Source organism: Gastrolobium bilobum, unplaced genomic scaffold (genome assembly GCF_033153095.1).
Source record: "Gastrolobium bilobum isolate Gb01-03AN ecotype WA unplaced genomic scaffold, APGP_CSIRO_Gbil_v1 utg10034, whole genome shotgun sequence".
In the NCBI taxonomy this organism is placed as follows: Eukaryota; Viridiplantae; Streptophyta; class Magnoliopsida; order Fabales; family Fabaceae; genus Gastrolobium; species Gastrolobium bilobum.
Window position 1 is genome coordinate 109,801 of NW_026897437.1, and position 23,563 is coordinate 133,363.

The 23,563-nt window shown below is 34.7% G+C and overlaps 1 protein-coding gene across 3 annotated transcripts; it reads left to right on the forward strand.

Moving 5' to 3' along the window:
• Positions 1-11,256: 11,256 nt before the first annotated feature.
• On the forward strand, positions 11,257-13,340 carry LOC133306918 (dormancy-associated protein homolog 3-like). Of its 3 annotated transcripts, none has more exons than XM_061507314.1 (3): positions 11,257-11,498; positions 11,886-12,049; positions 12,856-13,340. In XM_061507314.1, exons 1-3 carry the CDS (start codon positions 11,384-11,386, stop codon positions 12,964-12,966), a joined length of 390 nt encoding a protein of 129 aa, XP_061363298.1. In that variant the 5' UTR covers positions 11,257-11,383; the 3' UTR covers positions 12,967-13,340. The 3 variants fall into 3 exon arrangements, with proteins under 3 accessions (XP_061363298.1, XP_061363297.1, XP_061363299.1); XM_061507313.1 differs by having other exon boundaries at positions 11,282-11,498; positions 11,880-12,049; XM_061507315.1 differs by having other exon boundaries at positions 11,292-11,498; positions 11,880-12,044.
• Positions 13,341-23,563: the final 10,223 nt, after the last annotated feature.

Below are 23,563 nucleotides of genomic sequence, written 5' to 3' on the forward strand. Positions count from 1 at the left end.
AAGAATTGTTAAGGACTTGATCTTGAATGTTAATTATAAGAATGGGTAAACTTGTTAGGAAAATATTGGGGAAATCGAGTCTTAGCTACGTCTTTTAATAAAAGTTAAAACTAATTTTCTCGCATAATTAATTCTTGAATTAATTTCTAAAATATTGAAAATCAAAAATAAGTTGTTTAAAAATTCTGTTTTGTTTTTACAATTAATTCTCTCAACTAAATCAATTAGGATAGATCCAACTTTAATTGCGTAAATAAATTAGTGATTGGTAATCAGTCCTTGTGGGATCGACAATCTTACTTTACCACTTTATTACTTATACGACCGGTGCTAGGGGTGTTAAACGAACCAGGAGCCTTTCAAGGGCCTTTGCCTCGGCTCGTGAAGGCCTGAACTTACATGTCTAAAATTGGTTGTTGGCACGAGGCTTGAACTTGTGTAAAAGCTCGTTTAATAAAAATGACTCAAGCTCCAATTCAAAAGCTTGGCCTTAGAGTCTCTCAGGCAGACTGACCTAGTGTATATATATATATATATATATATATATATATATATATATATATATATATATATATATATATATATATATATTATACTATTTGTATAGCCCTCTCTTTCGCCTCAATTTATTTCACTCCATTTTATCGTTTAAACAGAGTTTTTGAATGATTTTGTTCTATATTATATTGTCCGTGTATACATTGAATTTATGAAATTATGGAATTACTAGTGTTGTTGATTGTATATTCTTTTTGGATAAATTTTTGTTGTCTTATTTTTTTTAAACAGACTTTAATTTTTGTAAATAAGTCAGGCCTCAAGCCGATAATTATATTTATAACATGTAACAGGTTTGGTCATGTTGACACATTTAAACACAGACTTAACCTTTTAAGATCAAAGCTCGGCTCGGATTAACCCATCAACACCCCAAACCGATGCACTTGCCGAAATCGTAATAATGAGATACTTTTATCGTCTATTATACACGCATAAAAGTGTGTGGAATCCACATTTTTTTTTCTATCCTTTCTCCTCACATGGCTCCCACGATCTTTTGTACGTGTATAAGAAATAAAATTATCTGTTATAATATAAGCAACATTAATCATACAATAATAATAGAGAAAAATATTTCTCCGGCAACTTGAAATAAGTTTATTTCTGGCCATCTCAAAACTACGTCGTTTTGTTTATTAATTTTCTTATATTAATTGATTAACCTTTGAATGGTTATGATTTTTTTTTTTTTCTCTTCATTTATCATCATTGATCCATCTTTATATGGTTATTCTTTTGTAGTCAGAGATAAAATTATCTAAATTATCTCAAACTGCTTGAGAAACGATAACCCATAATAATATTGAAATTTAAATTTATAATCTCATGCCCGTATATCACTCCGAGTGACTTTCGTCGTCATTAACTTGTGTTTTTCTCTTGCTCTTTATTCCCTATTCATTATGTTAGTTACGTCATTTTCCTACAAATTTCTCCAACATTTGCCTTTCTTTCTCCAACCATATGTGACATAATCACGATCCAGAATTACTTACAATAACTTGGATATTTGTGCATTGCGTGTTCAAATGGCCCTATATTCCATCTCATAATTAACTTTCTTTATTTCTTTTCTGTCTCTTTCTCATACCATTGCTTGCATTTTAAGGTTCTTCTGCATTGGCAGAACACTGCCTTCCTTCGTTGTCTTCATCTCAGACTTCAATTTCCAACACTAAGATAAATGAACTTGAATGCTTTACCTTGCATGCAGATCTAAAATGAGCCAGCAACAACAGAACAGAGTCCCCCACTTCCTAAGGCAAAAACTTCCAGTTCCAGTGGTGCTTCCATTATTATCCTCACGCCATCTCTTACCATTAACACAACACCACTGTCATCCCATTCCTTTCAGGTTCAAGCTGTCTCTTTGCCTAACAAGTAAAAACTGACTTTGCAAGAGAAAAAGTAAGGGTAACTACCACTTCATTACATCATCTTCCACGTCAGATTTATTGGTCAAACACTTCAATGTGTTTCTGTCAGAACTCAAATAAGACTTCCATCATCGTCCTCTTTTCATATTATTACTAGCGCTGGTAACAGAAAGTCTTAAAAAAAAAAGAAAAATTCTACTGACTGAAAAGTTGGAAGGAGACGTTGACTTAACTGACACCCTTTTTAATAAAACTCTATTAGATTGCTACGTCAAGAAAATTTTTTGTACACGTTACAATTTCACTGATCTAACAAGTGAGAATGAACTGGACACGTGATAGTGTTTGAATGGTCAACCATTCTAGCTGAGCAGCCCAGCGAGAATGACAGAATGTTGACACGTAACAAAAGTACAGCTTCATGTACTTTTGCATAGAATGCATGTATTTTTGCCACATTTCAACATTCTGTCGTTCTCGTTGGGCTGTTCAGCTAGAATGATTGATCATTCAGACGTTGCCACGTGTTTAATCTATTCTCGCTTCTCATATCAACGAGATTGTGGCGTGATATTTTAACAAATTTTTTACCTGTGATGTGATAATCCGATAAATTTTTGCCAAAAAAGATGTCAATGTCGTCATTGTCCCCGTTGGAAGATTGAAACGCAAGATGGTAGAGACCAGTGAGAGAGAGATAGCTATTATTAACATAGGGATTTGCAAGAAAACACTCGAGACCTTTGGATTATTAATATATGTTAATATTTAAGACGTTTGTTTTGATTGACATTGTTTTTTTAAACAAAACTTTAATACTGCTCTTCATCCCATCCCTTTAACTTGGATCTGTTAGTGCTGATAATAGAAACTCCAAATGATTATAATTGTTTCTAAAAAAGGATAATTTCGCTAGATCAAGACATGGCAATTTGACTAGTGTGGACGGCTAATTTGAAGTTTGCAGTGATGTGTTTGGTGTTGTATGCTGAAGGAATACAAGAATAAGAATTCCACGCAGTTGATACTGATCAGAAAAACTAGTCTCGTTATGTTCAAGATATAATTAATTTCTCCATATATTGTGTATGGGATTGTATTTTGTCCTTTAACATGACACCATCAAATTTCCTACACACACAATATTTTGTGAGACCCACACTTTTTAAAACAAAAAAAAATTAAAAAAGTTAAGGCACGCAAAACGAATCTCTATAACATTACACAATCACTTTTCCTACAAAGTAACTCTTATAAAACCCATCGTGTATTATGCATTCATTTTATTAAGGATCAGTGAGCATCAGGAAACCAGACAACTACAAACTGATTTCGTTTTAACCTTGGTGAACATTTTGTCATCTGGGGAACAAGACAAAATAGCTTAATAGTTTATGAGAAGTTCAAACTTATCTATAAGTATGTAATGAGCTAACTGAACTTCATTAAAAAAAACAAAAGTACAAAGAACATTGTCCAAATTGACTTTTTCCTCGTGTAATGGTCAAACAGAGATGAAGGTGAAGCCTGAGTTAATATGGAAATAAACTACTCAGTGACAAAACTGCACTGGCCAATGCAGAGCAACACATGTCACCCTCAGCTGCAGTGGAAGAGTGTTAAATAGGTCCTCTTTGTTTGATCAAGTGCAGATGTTGCTCCGTATGTGAACCCTCTTTCTTCTGCTTCTAACCTGAAGTTGGCCTGCATATATATTCCATTTGACACTACAAAAAACGAATCACATTCACACAAAAAGCTCTGTTTTTAAAAGTGACACGCATCTAACTTACAATCAAGTGAATCACATACATGCAAACCTTCACTTACTGTTCTCAACATAAAGACATGCACACCCGTGGGGCAAGAGAGATCAATAATCTAACCTTAGTTCAACAATAATAACCTAGTATCATCATTCCACCAAAATTCAAACAAATTCAAACAAGAAGAAGGTAGGAAAGTCACGTTGGAGAAGTGGAGCACGTGCAAAATCAGACTAACTAGCTTGAGCTAGATTAGAATTGGAGATAGATGGTGCACGTGCCCTGCTTCTCCAACAGGACATACCCACCAATCAAACGTATAGTGAACCAAGTTGACAATGTTACAATTGAGAGTGCGAGAGAAGCTGGAGGAGAAGCTCATGCATTTATACACACTGTTGTCAAGAGAGAGAGAGACACACACAAAGGAAGTGACTGTGTGAGTGAGTGAATGAGGATTTAAGAGATTGAGTCTTGAAGTGGGTATTCTTTAATGACGCATGTGAGCTAAAGAAGCAATCATCTCCCATTTCAAACCCAATTGAGAAGAACTGAGAGTGAGTCTGAGATTATGGCTCTTCTATCAAGGATTTGCAAGTCCGTGAACTACGTACGCCAATATTAATAATCTGTTTTTGGACAGTGTGATGCACGTTCTGTGTGGAAGGTGGAGAGTGCAAAGTGAAACTTACAACTGATAGCATTGTATTCTAGATTTGACCGTGAATTTGACATGCATGGCCCAGTGAATCTTATTCTTACTTACGGGTTGATATTGAATAAAAGATGCACATATATCATTACATACTTGTCGGATACTTTCTGCCGCCAAAAAAGGAAAATTACCCCCCACTTATTTTATTTTTTTGTTTTAAAATTATTGGATAGGAAATTCTTATCTTAATTTTAAGTTAATATTTTTAAACCACAGCTTTATATATGTAAAATGTAAAATGTTAAATGTAATAAAGCGACAATAGCTAGTATGATTAGGGATAAATAATGAAGTGTAACTCCTTTGTATATGTTAACGAACGGAAACTGTTAATTTTACATGGCATGACATAAGTTGAAGAAAGGCATGACTCAGAAATATTGACGGCAACGAGGGATTGGTCTGTGGGGGAGGCATTGGCAGGAGTAGTGGTAAAGGTGCAACCTTGACACGGTGGGGATTATAGACTGATGGCTGGCTGTAAATTAAGACGGAGGCGCAGATAAGCAGAAACAGTAACGAATTGCCACTTGGGGTTGCGTGTTGGATACTAGATTTTGATTTATGCTATCGAGGAAAGAGAGGAAATCATTTGGAAGGAAACACCTGGAGAAGTTTGTGTAGGTTTTTGACCAGCAAAAGAGAGTGTCCCAATGCTGATCTGATTTTCTCCATATGCCTATAGTCTACGGTGGTTTCCAAAAATTTTATGGTAATTTTCTACAGAAGAGCCGTCTCTGTCGAATTGGGTTGTATCCTTTTGAACGCACTTTTTTGGTCAAGATCGCTTACTATCCTATTGCAAGTTACCAAAGTATGGTAGCTTATCTGTCGCATGATAGTTGAATAACTACATTCTCTCTTTATAGTTATTTATAACTTGAAGTTAAAAAAAAAAAGAATTTAAAAAAATTAAAAGTTATTTAGTGATTATATAAAAAATTTAATTTAAAAATTATTTAAATACATATATTTTAAGAAAACTCTCTCTCTCTCTCAATCATTATAGCTCTTTATTAAAAAAAAAAACACATAGTTTAAGAAAAGTTGATAAAAGTTTAGAAAAAAAGCTACTCCTAAGAGCTTTTGGCTTTTAACTTTTTTCTTTAATATAAAAAAAGAACTTTTTATTACAAGAGTTTTTCTTAAAATCTGTTTGGCCCCAACTTCTTAAAGCAATGAATAGACACCTGAAACGACGCTGCTAATAAATGTGCACGAAACACGAAAATGGCATAAAACGGTTGCAGCACGCTAAAGCACGCGGCTAGTAGCACGTGTCAGAATGGAATGAGTACCACTCATAAACCAGCAAATAAGACAGAATACATGCATATGCGACTCTCAACCGGGTTAAACGCCTGATGCTTGGGGGCAACTTGCCAGTTGGATTCCAACTGCTCAAGCACATCCATTACCCAGTTTCCTATGCAAGGTATCTCGCCGGGTTCATGCAAAACCTGTCGTCCATGTAACCAAAAAGAAATTCAAGAAGTGTGTATAAGGTATGATGCTTGGGGGCAACTCGCCAGTTGGATCCCAACTACTCAAGCACATCCCAAACTCGGCATAGGGATACATGAAACATTTTCCCGGGTTCATGCTCAACCCACTGAGATAAGGGGCAATGAAGACCCCGGACGGAAAGCACTCAGATCAAAGAATGCGCAAGCAAGTTTACAAAAACTCAACACAGCCTAGCAAAAAAACTCGAAGAGGTGCACAATCAAATTCACCCCGGTAACCCGGATGCCCAGGTAGCCTGGTTGAGGGACAACTGTTATAGACCCGTATAAAGGGCCCATTAAGTGACAAGCCCAATAAGGGGCTATCTAAGATGTAAATCTAATGTAATCACGGATAGATATCCATCAAGGATACTAATCCTAATACGACAGCATAACAAGCAAGCCTGGGCCCTTATTAGAGGCACCAAATACTCATCCACTCTATCCACATGTAACCTCTATAGATACAAGGTAAACTCTAAAGGTACGTTACGCTCTCTCTCTTACTGTTATGCTGTCACTGTGCGCACACACACACCTCATTGGCTAACGCCGTTAATAGTATTTTGTGCACAGTGATCTGCTTGACTCAATGGTATCTCCTCCATAGATATCTTAGAGAGGGGACTAGATCCAATAGTAACATACCAGCCTATTGGGCTGGACATCTCTATCCTAAGGACATAACATATATATATATATAGGGCTTATTGTAAGAATCCGCACTGTTAATTAAGGAAGTTAATTAATTAATTATGTGAAATTAGGAAATGATTCCATAATTGACCCTAATAATTATGATAAGGCTTAAATAATTATAGGAAGTGATTAATAATGCTGAAAGTCGCTTTTCTGACGAAAAGTGCAGATACCGGTTCTGCTACTTGGTATAAATGCGTACCGATGAAGTATCCCAGAAAATTATAAAAAGTGTGTATATGTCACTAGAATAATATATAAGACTTGTAAAACAAGTTTCAAGTTAAAATAATGAGAACTGGTGCCAGAACTGATAATGGCTGTGTAAAAGCGCGTACCGAAAAGGTGCTGCGAAAAATAAAATAAAAATGTGATAAATCTTGGAAAAATGAGTAGGTTCTGATTCCAAAGTTTGAGATTAAAATGCTAAGCGTAGCTATGTTTGTTAACACAGTGTGCTTAACTTAAGATGCCTATAAATACTACTCTTCACAAAACCCTAGGCTGATTTGGTACATGCAACGTGTCTTTTCTGAGTGAGCTCCATAAACCTTGAGTTTTCCCTTGCCATTCTTCCCTTGTTCTTGATAAAACTCACTAAAGAAGCCATTTTTATTCTTTGTTCTCTATCATATCACCTTGTGTGAGTAAGGGCTGACCTTGGGTGCTAGTAGGGGACCTTTTTCTGAGTTTAGTTTCTGAATTTGTGAGGATTAAGGAGTTGTGCTTCTGAGTTGTGTGAGTTTTATCCTTTGTCTTGGCATTTTGAGCTCCAAATTGTGAGCTTAGTGGAGAAAGGCACCATCTTGAGGTGTCAAATTCGTGAACCTTAGAAGTCAGTGCTGTGAGTCTGAGTTGGAAGCTCCTTTTGTGTCTCATTTTTGGAGTTTTGGAGATTGAAGGTATACCATGATCACCTCTTTGTCATTTTGATGATTTAAGCTTGTTTAATCGGTTAAAAAGTAAAACTTGGATCATTTAAGTAAAGGAATATGTTTCTGAGTTCTTAACATGCTTATGAACATCTGTTTAGGGAGTCATTGGACTCCCAATCGCGTTTGGACCCTTAAAATTGGGATTATGCAGAAGTCTGTTCGAATTTCTGCATTCTGTTGGAGAAGTATTCGAATACTTTTCGTGTAATATTCGAATACTTGTCCACTGGTAATCGAATACTCCTTGCTGGAGAAAGGAGTATTGGGATACTTTTCTGGGAAGAAAAGTATTCGGATACCTTTGAAGAAGTATTCGAATACTGAGAGTATTCGAATACAATGAGTTTTGGTATTCGGATACTTGGGGTGTTGGTATTCGAATACTTAAGTGAAAGTAATCGAATACTTTCTGGAGAGCTGGAGTATTCGAATACTAATCGTATAGTATTCGAATACCTCCTGCAGAAACAGCATGAAATAAGTTAAAATGAGTAAGAAAGCCTTAATCACTTAATGTAACCTTGAACAATGATTATTGATGATTAATTATTGTATAAACAGATTGTGATTGTGCTGTTTGTGGGCCTTGAACTTGTGTGGACTCTTGGCTTGGATTGTTAGCTTGCAAGGTAAGTTTTCGTGTCCTCGGTTTAGCCATTGTGTGGTTCCACCATACCCCATGGGGGAATGATTTATATGCATGATGTGTTTACATGCTTTGATAATTGAAAATGTTGTTTAGCTGTATGTGTAAGGGCTTTTAATATGTATGTGTTATTTCACTTAGATGGTTAGCCTGAGTATGTGGCGTCATACAAGACGGTGACACTGTAGATGGGTGCAAGCGGCGTCTTGCATTAATGTTGGTAATAGACGTATTCCTGCATTTCTCTTTCCAGTAGATTAGTTATAACACACATGACATGATTATTTGTTGCATTGCACTATTTTGAAACTTATATTGTTGAACTTTTTTTGGAACTTATATTGCACATATAAGTGAGCTTGGGGTGGAAGATCCTTGAGGACCCCTTGTCTTACTGAGATTTCTGTTTAAAGATCTCACCCCACGTTTGGGTCGCTTATTTCAGGTTCAGGTAACTTGGGGATGATGTCTCTGACGGCAGGAGGCCGGAGCTTAGTTGATTTATATATGTTGTATGCGGACATGACTGGACATTGGATGCTGTTTATGTTTTCTGTCATTATATTATTATTGAGCTTAGACTCTTTGTTGGCTTTGTTGCCTTATTTGATGAGCACAGGGTTTCTCCATGCTAGATTGATGATTAGTATGTTATTGTTGAGTTGTATAAACTATCAAGGTTTGTCCGGTCTACGTGTTGTAGTTCCGTGACTAGAGACACATTTATGTCATATATATTTATGAAGTATTTCAGTTAACTGTCTATTTGCATTTTACATACATGCAATGTTTTGAAATGAATTAAGTAATTCAACTTGGTAATGATAATGACGTCATAATTGAAAGTAAAAAGTTATTTCGTATTTTTAAATTAAGCGTTGCTTAATACGATGACATGTTAACAAACCGGGTATACACAGGGTGTTAAATTTATCATTTCTCAAGCTGCCGGAGATAACTTTATCTCTAGTACTAAATCATAACCATACAAAGATGGATCAATGATAATAAAGGAAGAGAGAGAAAAAGAGAATCATAACAATTCAAAGGTGAATCAATTAATATAAGGAAATGAATAAATAAAACGACATCGTTTTGGAGTAGCCGGAGATAAACTTATCTCAAGTTGCCAGAATTTTTTATTTATTTATTTATTTATTTTTGTAATAAAGAGGGGCAAAAGCCCAAAAGAAAAATATTTTTCTCATATATATATATATATATATATATATATATATATATATATAGTGGTAGTTTGAATATATATCCTGCATGGTCGCATAGATCACAAAGTTTCCTAAACCATATGCCTTAATATGCAATTTCCAAACAAGTATGCGAGTGTTCAGGTGATCCACTCAGTAAATGTTACCGTAGCATCTTCGGCAACCTCATAGGAAGGGAATAATATTCAATTAGGCAGTGACGGAACTATGAAATAAACTCAGTTAATGATAACAGGGTAATACCCAATATATGTCAAAAGGGAAATATTATTCTCTTTCAACATGATATCATCTCTCATTTTCTCTCTCTTCGATTTTCGTGCCCCACCTTTTTTTTTTTGTAATGGTGGGACTCACCTATTTTCTCTCTACAACATAAGATTTCTATCTTATGTTGAATGAGAGTAATAAAACTCATGTTAAAATTGTATTATTTTTGAACATCCAATCAGTGTCAAAGCTATATCATAATTTTTTTAAAAACTATGTATAATTTTTTAAAACCAGCTGGTACTTAATGGCTTCGCCACTGCAACCGGGTAAATCTCACCTCGGTTAAACCTAGATATAAGCAAAAATCATATAAATGCAAAAAGACTTGTAATCCTATAATTTTAAATTTTTAAAATACCAAATAAGGATTATATAAATGTGACAAAACTCAAAATTCTACTGCCTTAAAATTTGATTTTGAAACTTAATGTGTAATAAAAATAAAAGATATTACTAGCTACTCTTGCTAGGATTGGGAAGATATTGGATGAGCAATGAGCACCTGCCACTGGACACATCTGCTGTAATCAAGTGAAAGAAGCAAATGATTATGGTTATCAAAGTGTAGTTCTGAAGTCTTAAAAAGTCTATAAATCTTACCAAATAAGCTCATTTCTTGTGGGGTCTTTTGATAAGTATAACTGAAATAGGTTGACACCGGGTCCGGATAAGGTTTCCTTGTCAATTAAGGTGGTCTTGAGATTGAAATGTTAGCTGAAAATTGTGGTTCCTGTGTGGTTAACTTAACTAGCTAACCTCTATTTTTAATTTAGGCTGCATCATATCTGCCCCAATATCAATGATTGGATTGCGGTGAGACTGGTTCCAATGGAGTGCCCTGTTGTGTGTTTGTTTTTCTTTTCTTAATTTCAAAGGCCGTTTGCTTATCCACTGAGCATGATTCATGAATGACGTGGATGTTACATCTTTTGTTTGTTCCGTAAAAAGAATAAAAAATGAGAACCCCCGTGTCCTGCGTTGAAAAGTAAACAGAAGTTTGCCAAGTGTCTTTAAACTTTTTCGTAGCTAGTGGTCAAGTTTTTAACGTATTGAGTTTTAACAAAGTGTGTAAACAGCGATTTACAAGAATGTCATTTTCCGTAATTCTCGTAAAAGGAAGGCCCTTATCTTTCCGACTTGGATAACAGTGATGGGCATTTTGGAACTAATCCGTTCATGAAAATGACATGTCACGTGATGTTTCCTTCCTCTCACACACAAGCAATGTATTCGTCCAATAAATTTTTAGCGCAACTTATGCATTGAATATTTCAATGAATTTGACATTTATTTTATGATATATTATAAAGTATAAACAAAAAATATCATCATATTTTTTGTAATAATGTAATATTTTTTATTTACATGTTATAAAATAAATGTCCGCCGGATGCACTGAAGTGCATATTCGTACGCGTCACCCCTTCATCCAAAAGCTCCCCATATAGCCCATATTCTCGGGGCCCACGTGTACGCCTAACCTTATCTCTAGGACAATCCAGATCCACTCGCCACGTAATCAGCTCCAACTTCGATTCCAATTACCAATCAATGGTGCAGATCTGTTTTGAAAGCCTTCGCTTGTCGTTAAATATTCATCTCATGCTGCATCCCAATTCCAGAAACTGCTCACTTCACTGGGATCTAATCTGCTAAAACAACCCACACTCTGCTTCCCATGGGCCTTCTCGATCACTTGTGGGATGACACCGTCGCCGGCCCTCAGCCGGAGAACGGCCTCGGCAAGCTCCGAAAGCGCCACACTTTCGCTTTTGGATCTAGCTCCGGCAAGGGTACGCATAAAATTTTGGCCATTCATCTTGAGCTGGTGCTGGCCTTTTCCAAATTACAATATAATAACAATTTTAAAAAATCTATCATATTTTTGCTATTCGAATAACGATAACCGCGATAAGAATCACACGTATTAACCATCAGCTGAATTGTTATAATCTCACGCGCTCATACATGTTTTCGCGATTATCAAAAGCCCTTAGCGTACTTTAATGTTACGATCTATGCAACGGTTGATGTAGTTTTTTTTTTTTTGTTTTTTTATAATTGCTTCTTGCTGATGAAACGTTACTAGATTTATCTTTTTTTGAAAATTAAAAATGAAAAATATGCTAAGGGTTAAAGCATTGCCGTTGTGTGATTTGGTTTTGGTTGACCAGAACCAGATGCGGGAAGCGTGAGATCCAACGGTCAGGATTTGCCGGAGGATGCGGTGAAAGTGACACGAAGTATCATGATAGTGAAGCCACCTGGGTACCAGAGTCAGAGTGGATCGGCTCCGGCTTCCCCCGCCGGTTCAACACCTCCGGTGTCTCCGTTTTCCGGTGAGGTCGTTATTATTATTTTATTTTCCTACTCCGTATCAATAGAATGTGTAATTAATTAGACATTGGATTGGGTTTCTGAGACTGAGAGCTGCCAGTGGTGTGGAGTGAGAGTGCGATTGTGTATTGGGGGTATTTTTGTCCTTTCGGGACGGCGGCTATCTTTCTAATTTTTAATTAATGAATAATGGATGATGATAAAAAGTGATGAGGTGGGTTAGTTATGTTGTTTTGTTTCGTTTCAGATATATGCAGATCGGATATTGAAAAGGATGTGCATAACGTGCATATCCATGTACAGTTATATATAAATGTTATTCATTCCCATTTAGGTTACAACTTGGTTAACTCTGAGCTTTTGTGGAGTTTGTTTTATATAATTCGATGGAGGCCTTTAAGGCTTTAACAATTAATATAAGTCATCCCCTGAAGTGTTTTGAAAGTTTCATGTCTTAGTTTGTGTAAAATATGCGTTGTCGATGTTGTGATTTACGTACTAATTATATATATCGTAGATGGAGTAATTCGAAAGCGGGTTTCAAATTTCAATTTAATCATATGCTTCTTTATATGTGGAAACAAATTAAGTCTAAAAATATACTCGTGTATATATATATCGTCTCGTTGCCCATAACCAAAAGAGAAGGGTATCGATCTGGTTTTCAACTCCTTATATGGTAGCAAAGTGAAGCAGATTAAAATGACTTGCAATCTTCTTTTTTCCCACTCGGTTTTATTTATTTATGAGTCTGTTTTATGCACTAAGTATAAAATATGCTAATGTGTCGTTTGTGTGTATATATTTTTATAGGACCTAGATCAGAGTCCTTCCGGTTTCGAAGAAGGTCGACATCAGATGCGTACGAGAAGACAGGCCAGAAGAGATCAAGCCCTTCTTCTCCTTTCGATGTGTGAGAAATGAGCCTAATCACTTTCACCTCCATGGATGACTGAAAATGATTGTTTCCCTTTGGCCTTTTATGTATCCAGTTTTGTTTAGTTTCTGTGCATATATATATATATATATATATATATACATGAATGTGGTTATGAGTTGATCAGTCGAGGTCGTGTGTGAGGTAGGTGTGTGGTTTAGCATCTCGGTCTCAATTAGTTGAGCTGCGAAATGGTTTGTAAGTTGTGAATAAGAAAATGTATGGGTAGTAGTAGGTGTATCTTATGTTTGTGTATATAAAGCCTTTCCAAATGTTTGTCAGTGTTTTGCTTTCTCGCTGTAACAGCCCGCCTCGACATTCTATTTCTGGGTGATTTCTTCGAATTTTGAGTTTCAAGTTATCTGTTATCTGTTTTGAGTTCATTATGAGGATTGAGGGGGAGAGAGAGGTAGAGGAACTGAGCATCACAGATTCACAGTAGTCCAGCATGAAAATTGAAAAATAATTTTGTCGTCAAGGATGGCTTCTGAGAAAACGACACTTCATAATGGGGCAGTTGGCCCACGGAAATTATTGAATATATACGTACATTGTCGCCATGTCAAAACATTCAATAATTTTTTATTTAAAAATAAAGCAACTACATAATGGCAACTAAATATATTTTTGTCTTATTTTTGTTATAAATAAAGTAAGGGTTATATTTATTACTGGAAAAATTTACACCATTACTGCTAATTTAATCACCATTAGATTAATTTTAAGTTTAATGGCTTATAATCACTTCGCATAATCCTAATTTGTTCCTATTTGATCCTCTCTTATCTTCTCTATAATGATTTCAACTGATAAATCTTAGTTAGAGATTTAATTTAAGAATTTAAATGTTATAATTAGATTCAGAATGTGATTTCGAGTATTTTGACTGGAATCATGACTAGGTCATGAACAGTGCCTTCTGCCGGGTGTTCTGCATTGTTGTGTAGCAACCGGTAGAGCTTAGAATAAACATAATGAGTTTAGAGATCTAATTTGACAATTTTGATGTCAAATATGAGTTTAGAACGATAAATTGTATAGTCTGACACTTTTCGTGAAAATCTCAAGAATGTATTTCTGCCCGGTATTTTATACTAGTGTTTAAGCAACTGGTAGAGTCCAGAACTGAATAATTGATGAAATAAGAATAAGAAAGTCCAATATATGCAAAGCAAGTCATGTTTAGACCAAAAGTGTTAAGTTTATAAGTTTTACAGTTTCGTGTGTAAACAGTGACAATTAGTAATTTACAGTGCATTTCATAAAAAAAATGCAGAAATCATACTGTGAATGGAAAATACTATTCCTTAGGGAATAAAATTTAATGTAAATGAGTTCAGAAAAATAAAAATATGTCTGTAGCTTTAAGTTAGTGCCGGGTCAATTTAAGTGAAAGTAAGAAAGAAAAACAACCGGTAAAAGATTACATATCATTATAACTTCATTAGCACCTTCATCTTCCCCCCCCCCCCCTCCCCCCTCTCTCTCTCTCTCTCTCTTTCCTGGCCGAGTTTCTCCATGGAAGGGGGCTTAGGTCCAAGCTTCTCTTTCCTTTGATTTCTCATTCATCTAACCACCAAAACACAAAATGTCATACATGAAATTTTAAGTATAGATCACTGTGAATCCATCCCACCACTTTGTTTGGGCTGAAATGGCTTATGTGAAGAGTTCTCTTCTTCTCAAGTTTCAGATTACTATTCATTCTAGAGAGAGATTTAGTTTTTGTGTGGAGCCAAGCTTGGATTTTGTTCTCCAAGCCTTGTATAAGTGATTTGAGGTAAGAAATCTCCATTCTAATGGTTTGAATGTCATGATTTAAGTTTTGAATATTATGAGCACTTTTACTGGAAAATTATTGAGTTTGAAATTGATGATTGTTGTTAATAAAATTAGAATGTGAAATAAGCATGAACATGTGTTTTAATTTTGAAAAAAAATCCCTTGGACCACTATGTAGGGTTCGACCATGTTGGGCTTTTTGGGGTTTGGAGTGCAAAAAATTAAATTGCATAATTTGTGAAGGTTATATGTATGTGGAAGTGTGAATTGAGTGGTTTAATTGAGAGTACAAAGAAAAGAATTCAATGAAAAACTCCCCTTTGAATTCGGCCTTGTGAAGGAAAATAGGCAAAGGTTGGGCTTAAATTGTTATATGAATATATAAGAAACCTAAGGGCCAAGTATGAGTTCTAGGAATCATTGGTTGTGTAAATTGAATTGATGCAAATTTCTAGCCTTCCTTTGGTCTTGGATTCGGCCTTGTGGAAGTTTGTAAGGCTAGGAATTGTGAAAAAATTTGTAAAGAGTATTTTAGAAGTTTGGTTGAGTCATTCTAAGATCCTATGTAAGTATAAAATAATGTGGTTGCTTGTGGTGCAAGTAATCATCCTGGTTTAATATATATACCATTTCGGTTGAATGGATAATTTTGATGTAAGCTACATTTATAAAAATTTATATTTTATATATGTAAAAGTGTTTTATTATAATATTTAGCCAATTAAAAAATAAAAAATAAATACAATTTGATAAATTAAAAGATAATTGGTTAAATATTATAATAAAACATTGTATAATCACTTAAAAGCAAGGGTGTTCCTTCCTAATTTTTGATTATTTTATTATTATAAGTACAAAATAATATTTTTCTAAAACTAATAAATTATTAAAGCTAATAATTAGCGCATCCCTAAAAAGTACTTATAATAATTATTTCATCTTATTATTCTTAATAATACTTGTAACTTTGATATTTTATTTTCGTTCTCCATAAGAAAAAGTCCTGGATTTGCCACTGATTAAAGGGACAACGACTAAAATGCCACACTATTTACAAAAAATTACTTGAATGCACGGACCGAAATTTTATTTCCAAAATATCACGTCACCTAACTCGCCACCACAACACCTGGCGAGTTAGGTGAACACGTGGCAGCATGTTAATGGTCATATAAGCCGCTGCACAGTGCATCGATATTACGTGGCAAAGAGCTTCTGCCCCAACTTGCCACGTGCCCTAAAGCGCTAGCAGCTTTGCGTGTTACGTGTCATCTTTTCTCTGACACGTGTCAAACAGGCTATGCTGCATAGCATATTACGCGACTCGCTGTGCCGCATAGCATATTACGTGTCAGCTTTTCTGACATGTGACCATACTCGCTGTGCCGCATAGCATATTATATGTAAGTAGCCCAACAATTCAACGTTTTTGGTTTAATAAATTCAGCACTTCCCTTCACATTTCATACATCAGTGTGGTTACATTTCATTTCTATTCAGTTAATTTCTGTTGTCTTCTTTTTTACATCTCGTTTCTCACATTGTTCAATTAATAGTCATCTGAAGTTGCATTTTTGTTCTTTTTTTCACTCAAATTTTTTCAAAATGAGTGATGACAATGATTCATTAATTGTCTTAGTCTATTACAATGGGAGAAAATATTTTGGTCCTAATGGGCAAGTTTTTGAAGGAGATACAAAAGTATTTCGCATGAGCCCACGATGTAGCTTTACTGAACTAAAGAAGACAATATATAAAAAATTGAGATTACAACGTGGTCAATCTCTATCTCGCTTGACTTCTCGATGCACCTCGGATAAAGAAAGTTAGGTTCCGGTGGAGATTATTGAGGATTAAGATATCGCCTTAGTAGTAGATGCATTTTGAATTAATGTAGACTACACACTTATTGAGCTGTAAGCGGAAGTAGACTCCGGTGGACATACCAAAAGTCAACGTTCTGACCCTTCCATTCAGTCGATCGACATGAATAAAGAGCCGTTGGTGAATCATGAAGATTGATATATGTCACCCCACCACCGGTACCAATGTCACTTGAATTGCATCCTACCCAAGATGAGTATACTGATGTGCCTCTGGCATGTGATATTTTTCAAATAAAAAATAATAAGAATTTAGTCATAGGAGAGTATTTTTTGTATATTAATTGCAGTTATTATTTATTTTTTCATTTCATTTTATTTCTCACATTTTTATTATATTTTTATAGGTAAAAACAAAGAAGAAAAAAAGGAATTTGTGCGACTCGCGCAGATGTTGGCGCGACTCAACCCGCGCGAATAGCGAGGAAAGAGGAAAGAGAAGGGGAGAAGAGAGAATATCATTTCCTCGCGTAGAGTTGCATTTGCCATACACATTCCAGAGAGTTGGCGCGGTTGCAGTGCCAACCTCGCGCAACCCGCGCGAATTTTGCGAAAGTAATGTTCTGAAGAATTTAAGTGACGTAGCGAGGAAAGAAAGGGGAGAAGAGGATTACGACAGAAAGGCACAGGAGTTCCAGTAGGAGGAGAATATCATTGGAGCAGATCATCGTTCTTTGTTCTTCACAGTAATTTTCTTTTCTTTTCTCTTTTATAATTGTATGTCAGCCATGTCTATGGTTGGCTAGTCTTTTTTTATTGTAGTTAGGGTCACGAACCCTATGTGAACCCTTTTTACGATAGATTGATTTATTTGTGCTCGTTTATTTTAATATATTTTATCTTTACCCTGTGCATATTGTATATTTTCTCTATAAGACTTGATCAACCGGAAATTAGGGCTCGCAATAGGAAAATTGGGGTTTTGACTCTGAAAGGGGGTAAAGTAACAATTTATACATGCTCTAGGGATAGACTTGTGTGAATTGCAGTCGTCTAATTTATCGTGGTTATTGCTTAATTTCAAGCGGGATCAATTGGATTAAAGGGTTAGATTACCAAGGAATTGGGATTTAACTAATTATTTTTAGATGATAAATTGTCTGGGTTATTTTTATAAATGAGCATTTTTAATCAATCCGGAGTTTGAAGTGGGGATCATATGGTGTGTGTACCTTAGCTGCAATGTTTATTCATTATTCTCCCAAAAATCCAAACTTTATCGTTGCTTATTAAATTAAGAATTACATTTTAATTTTCTGTCTTTATTTTACTATCAATTCACAATTTCCAAAAACAAACGGATTTTCCAACTTAAGGGGACAGGCTATTGTAGTACTTGGTTTACAATCCCTGTAGAGACGATACTCTACTTACTTACTATATTACTTGTGCGATCGGTACACTTGCTGATGAGCGTCATATACTCCGATGTGATGTACAAACATCTTAGAAGAGCGAACAAATGAAGGGGTTATTCCCGAAAGCGACTAATCGAACACCGATGTGGAGGGAAATTTCGATTCATAACCGTCTACAGCCATATGTCATCTAATTCCTTCACCGAGTATTGTTGGAGGGCACGACCCGCCAGTGGCAAGTTAGTAACCGAAATTCATGAAAATTAATTGAATATTATATTTGACTAGCAATGTTGAATGATTTTTGCGGATATATGTTGATACATGAGACGAGAGTGTTCCGTTTAGGTCTCAAATAAGTCACTATACGGTTATCAATTGAGCACACCCAGATCAGGAGTTGGTAGCAATTGATAGAACACAAGTACCTAACTGGAAAATGGGTTAAGAGTTGTATAAGGATCAGGTATTTGATAACAAGGATGATGTGCACATGACTATAAAATAATTTTGTATGGCAGAGTATCACACAACCGTTGTAGCTAAAAGAATTATTTTAATATTTTGGAACAAAGTTAATAACAAAGAATTTTTTTATGACATACAGAGATTATAAGGGAGGAGCCCAATGTTAAAATATCACTAATCAAAGAACAGGTAGCAACAAATCATGGATTTCATATTTCAGATACGAAGGCATGTAAAGCATAGCAAAAGGCAATTGTCAAAATTTATGGGAATTGGGATGAAACACACGTCTTTATGCCAAGATGGTGGGATTATATGTTACGATTTTCGTCTAGGGCTGTCCATAAGTTGGATTTAAACGATCATTTTGTTGACAAACCGGCTGGGTCAATCTCGAAAGGTATTCAACAGGGTTTTCTGAACTTTCAAACAATGTCCCAATGCCTTCAATTATTGTAAGCCCGTTCCAGATAGATGGTACCCACTTGTAAGGGAAATATTAAAGAACTCTATTAATTGCAACAATTGTGTATGGAAATAATTACGTGTTGCCTATCGCTTTCGCGGTTATAAAGGGGGAGAATCTTAATGATTGGTCGTGGTTTTAGCATTAATACGGATGCACGACACAAAAAGAAGGTATCTGTATTATACCTGGTCGACATACAACCATACTGTCCGCAGTCAACAATACGACACTGAGCTGGCAACCACACAAAAAGATGGGCATGATCAACGCGTGTGTGTACCTAATGCGTTGTGCCTCAGCCCCAGCATGCGAACCATAATGACCAAAGCGCTGGCGCAACCACCGAAGGCTCACCTTACCACCCGTCGAGTTACGATCTCTTTCTAGCTGAATTTCGAGGTTTTTGGCTATTAACTATCACCAATCATACTATATAGCACGACCGAAGATAACGTCACCATTTGTGGGCAAACCTAATAGATGGTGTATATCCTCTAGAGTGATCGTTATCTCACTATGTGGCATATGAAATGTCTGCATGTCATGCCGCCAACGCTCGACAAGCGCGAAAATAAAGGCATGGCCAATCTGAAACAATAAAAATGAGTGATGTTTTCAAATTAATACAATAATCCATTACAATAAAAAAAGCAATAAATGAATACTTACATCGTGGTTGCGCAGTCGCGCAATATAAAGGAATCAAGCCTGCCTCAAGTACGGATGTCCTCAAGTATGTTCAACAAGTCATGTGTGGCGGCGTGTCTGATATTGAGTTGCCAATCACCTTGGCCATTCCATACGTATGTGGAAATGTGTTTCTCCTGTCATGCTAGGAGAGAGGTATCAATGGGGCCCGGTGTAATGACGTTACGAGAAGAACCTGGGGAGCCAGCAGGTGCATGCTCAGGATCCTCACAGGGCGATGAACCAATCGGTGAATCATGCGGGGAATCCATGAATCTACTTCAAAATATTATACAAATAATCAATTAATAATTCTAAAATAATTTAAATGAACAAAAAGCTAAATTAAAATAAATTAATTAAGAGACGTAAATTACATGAAATCAAATAACAATCCTAAAAATAATTAATTAACGGTTCTAAAATAATTTAAATTAATACAAACAAAATCAAATTAAATTAATTAACTGGAAGAAATTAAATTTAATTCATTAACACTCCTAAACTAAATTAATTAACAGACATAAATTTAATTTAATTTATTAACACTCCTAAATTAAATTAAATTACTTAACAGTTCAAAAATAATTTAACTTAACATAAAACAAAATAAAATAAAATAAAATAAATTAATTAACTATACTATATCAAATAAATTAATTAACAGACATAAATTAAATATAATTATTTAAAACTCCTAAATTAAATTAAATTAAATTACTTAACAATTCAAAACTAATTTGAGTTAACATAAACTAAACTAAATTAAATTAATTAATACTCTTAGATTAAATTAAATTACTTAACATACATAAATTAAATCAAATTAACAATCCTAAATTAAATTAATTAACATGCATGAATTAAATTAAATTAACAGTCCTAAATTAAATTAATTTAACATAATTTATTTAAAACAAAAATATTCAAACTTTCTACCAAAAAAATATTCAAACTAATGTTAATTTTTCTTAAATCTTTTTATTTCATAATAAAAAGTTTAATACTGAAAATTATCCTATAATTTTTTTTATACTAACTCAATCAACAAATCATCTATCCCAGAGTTTAATTTATACACTAACAAATTAATTAATATCTAAATATGTCATCTATACTAGGATTGAATTCCTATACTAATAAAAAATATCATCTAATCTATAATATAAATAACAACATTTAGTCCACCAAAAAAAAAAACAGCATTTAAATCTAAACCATTAAAGTAAATTGTAGTAAAAAAAAATTAAAACTAACCTCAGAGGGGAGGGAGGACCAGTGAGAGGGTGGGAAAAAGGGGGAGAAGAACTATTTTTATAGTGGTGGGGACAGTTAAAAATGTTGCACATGCCAACGAGTTTGTCCCTGTTGTGACACATGTCACACATGCATTGTGTGGCGTTGCAGTGGCCACGTATGATGCTACGCTGCCCAGCGAGTTTGTCATGTGTCAGACACGTAACACGCAAAGCTGCCTAACGTTTTAGGCTACATGGCATACTAGGGCAGAAGTTGTCTGCCACGTAATCACGCTGCACTGTGCAGCGGCTTACGTGGCCATGAACCTGCTGCCATTTATGCACACCTAACTCGCCAATTGTTGTAACGAATTAAGTGATGTGGCATTTTGAATTTTTTTTCTTATTCGTGGCACTCACGTAATTTTTTGTGAATAGTGTGACATTTTGGTCGTTGTTCCCGGATTAGAAGGACACAATATTATCCCTTTTAAAAAGATAAATGTTTTCATCTTTATTTATACACTTTAATGCAAAATAAATTTTTGAAATTATGTAATTATGAGTTATTTAATTATTTTTTAAATTTTTTATAATATATACAAAATATTAGCATAATGAATAAGTAATCGTTTTTTATTAATTTATATAAAGTTATCAAATGATATATATCTTGCGTCTTAAGTAGTTTGTAATTTAATTATCATTAATATAATCTTTTGATATATATATACTTTTGTACAAAGCAAAAGTATATATAAAGCGATGAACTGTGGCTTTTTGACTATTGTAGCCTTTTACTAATAAAAAATTATCATCTTGTCCTCGCTTATAAACTATTTCAAAAATTTAACCTTCTCAACAAACATAACACCAATCTACCCATGTTTGACCGTTGACCACCCATTTACCCGGGTAGACACCAAGTTACCCGGGTAGAAAATTATTTACCCGGGTACACACCCAGTTACCCTGATACGTATCCTTATTTACCCTGATACACACCCGGTTACCCTGATACGTATCCTTATTTATCCTGGTACACACCCGGTTACCTTGTTAGTATCTTTATTTACCCTGTACACACCCGGTTACCTTGGTACATGTCTTTATTTACTTGGTACACACCCAGTTACTTTGATACATATCCATGTTTTCAAAGCCCAACCGTGAATCCAACTTAAATCCATCAATGAAGAAAACGTGGCTAAATATTTTTGTAATTTGTATGAAAAATTTGTTAAGAAAACATCCCATTTAGCTATAGTGAGTGTTAGTAAGGTATGCACATTGAGTCCCTCGTCTACAAAGCTTTTATAAAAATTTCGTCTTACATCACATTAATTTTAAAATATACATAATTTCACTCTTATTCACAAAAAATTATGGATATGCAATGATGTCTTTATGCCTTATAGACGAGGGACTCAATGTGCATACCTCACTAATACTCGCTCTAGCTAAAGGAGAAGTTTTTCTGACAAATTTTTCATACAAATTACAAACACATTTAACCACGTTTTCTTCCTTGATGGATTTGAGTTGGATTCACGGTTGAGCTTTGAAAATAAGGATATGTACGAGGGTAACCGGGTGTGTACCAGGATAAATAATGACATGTACCATGGTAACCGGGTGTGTACCAGGGTAAATAAGGATATGTACCAGTAACCAGGGGGTGTGTACCCGGGTAAATAATTTTCTGCCTGGGTAACTGGGTGGTCTACCCAGGTAAATGGGTGGTCAATGGTCAAACAGAGGTAGATTGATGTTATGTTCGTTGAGAAGGTTAAATTTTTGAAATAGTTTATAAACGAGGGCAAGATGATAATTTTTTATTAGTGAAAGGCTACAATGGTCAAAAAACCGATGAACTGTAGTTATAAACCGTGTAAGTAAAATGATAAAATTTAAGTAGAAATAGGTACTCCATGTGTTATTCTTCAAATAAAATGTAACGTTGCATTATTTTTTAAGCTACGCTATCATTTTTTTTTTATTTTTTCTTAATTTAAATTTAAAAGCAATAAACTTTATGTTATGTTTGTAGTTGAGAATAATGGCACAAGTACATAAATTTTTGGGAAAACTTCAAAAAATCCCCTATAACTTTTTTTATAATCATTTACTCTCTCTCCAAAATTTTGAATCATTTATTCCTGATTTAAAGTTAATTTATCAGTTATACCTCTAAGTGAGGGTGGTAAGTGATAAGTGATAAAAAAAATCTAAATAAGGGTGTAAATGATTCAAAAAAATTGTGAGGGGGTAAGTGATAATTAAGAAAATTCATAGGATTTTTTTTGAAATTTTCCTAAATTTTTTTATCTATATTTTGTCTTAAGTAAAACTAAGCACTTAAAGAGGGTGCAAGCTCCATCCATTTGAGGGAATATTTAATATGCTCCAGGACCACCCAATAATTTGGTGCTTCCTCTCACAACACTAATTTTTTCTTTCCCTTTTTACCTCTGCTATTTTTCTTCTTTTCTAATTCTACCCTTCCATTTACACTAAGGGACCACCTAAAAAATGGTGGTCCTGGACCACAATAAATTCTCTCCATTTGAGGAGATTTGCTTGAAAAAAAATTACATATAATAATCAGTCATGGTTTTATCAATACATATTGGGCAAAACGACCGTATTAGTAACAATTGGCAAAAGTTTCTCCAACTCAGAACTATTTTGAAATGTAT

Coding starts and splice junctions, on each gene's coding strand:
- LOC133306918 (XM_061507313.1), top strand. CDS start 11,384: ATGGGCCTTCTCGATCACTTGTGGGATGACACCGTCGCCGGCCCTCAG. Junction 11,499..11,879: donor TGGATCTAGCTCCGGCAAGG/GTACGCATAAAA, acceptor TTGGTTGACCAG/AACCAGATGCGGGAAGCGTG. Junction 12,050..12,855: donor TGTCTCCGTTTTCCGGTGAG/GTCGTTATTATT, acceptor ATATTTTTATAG/GACCTAGATCAGAGTCCTTC.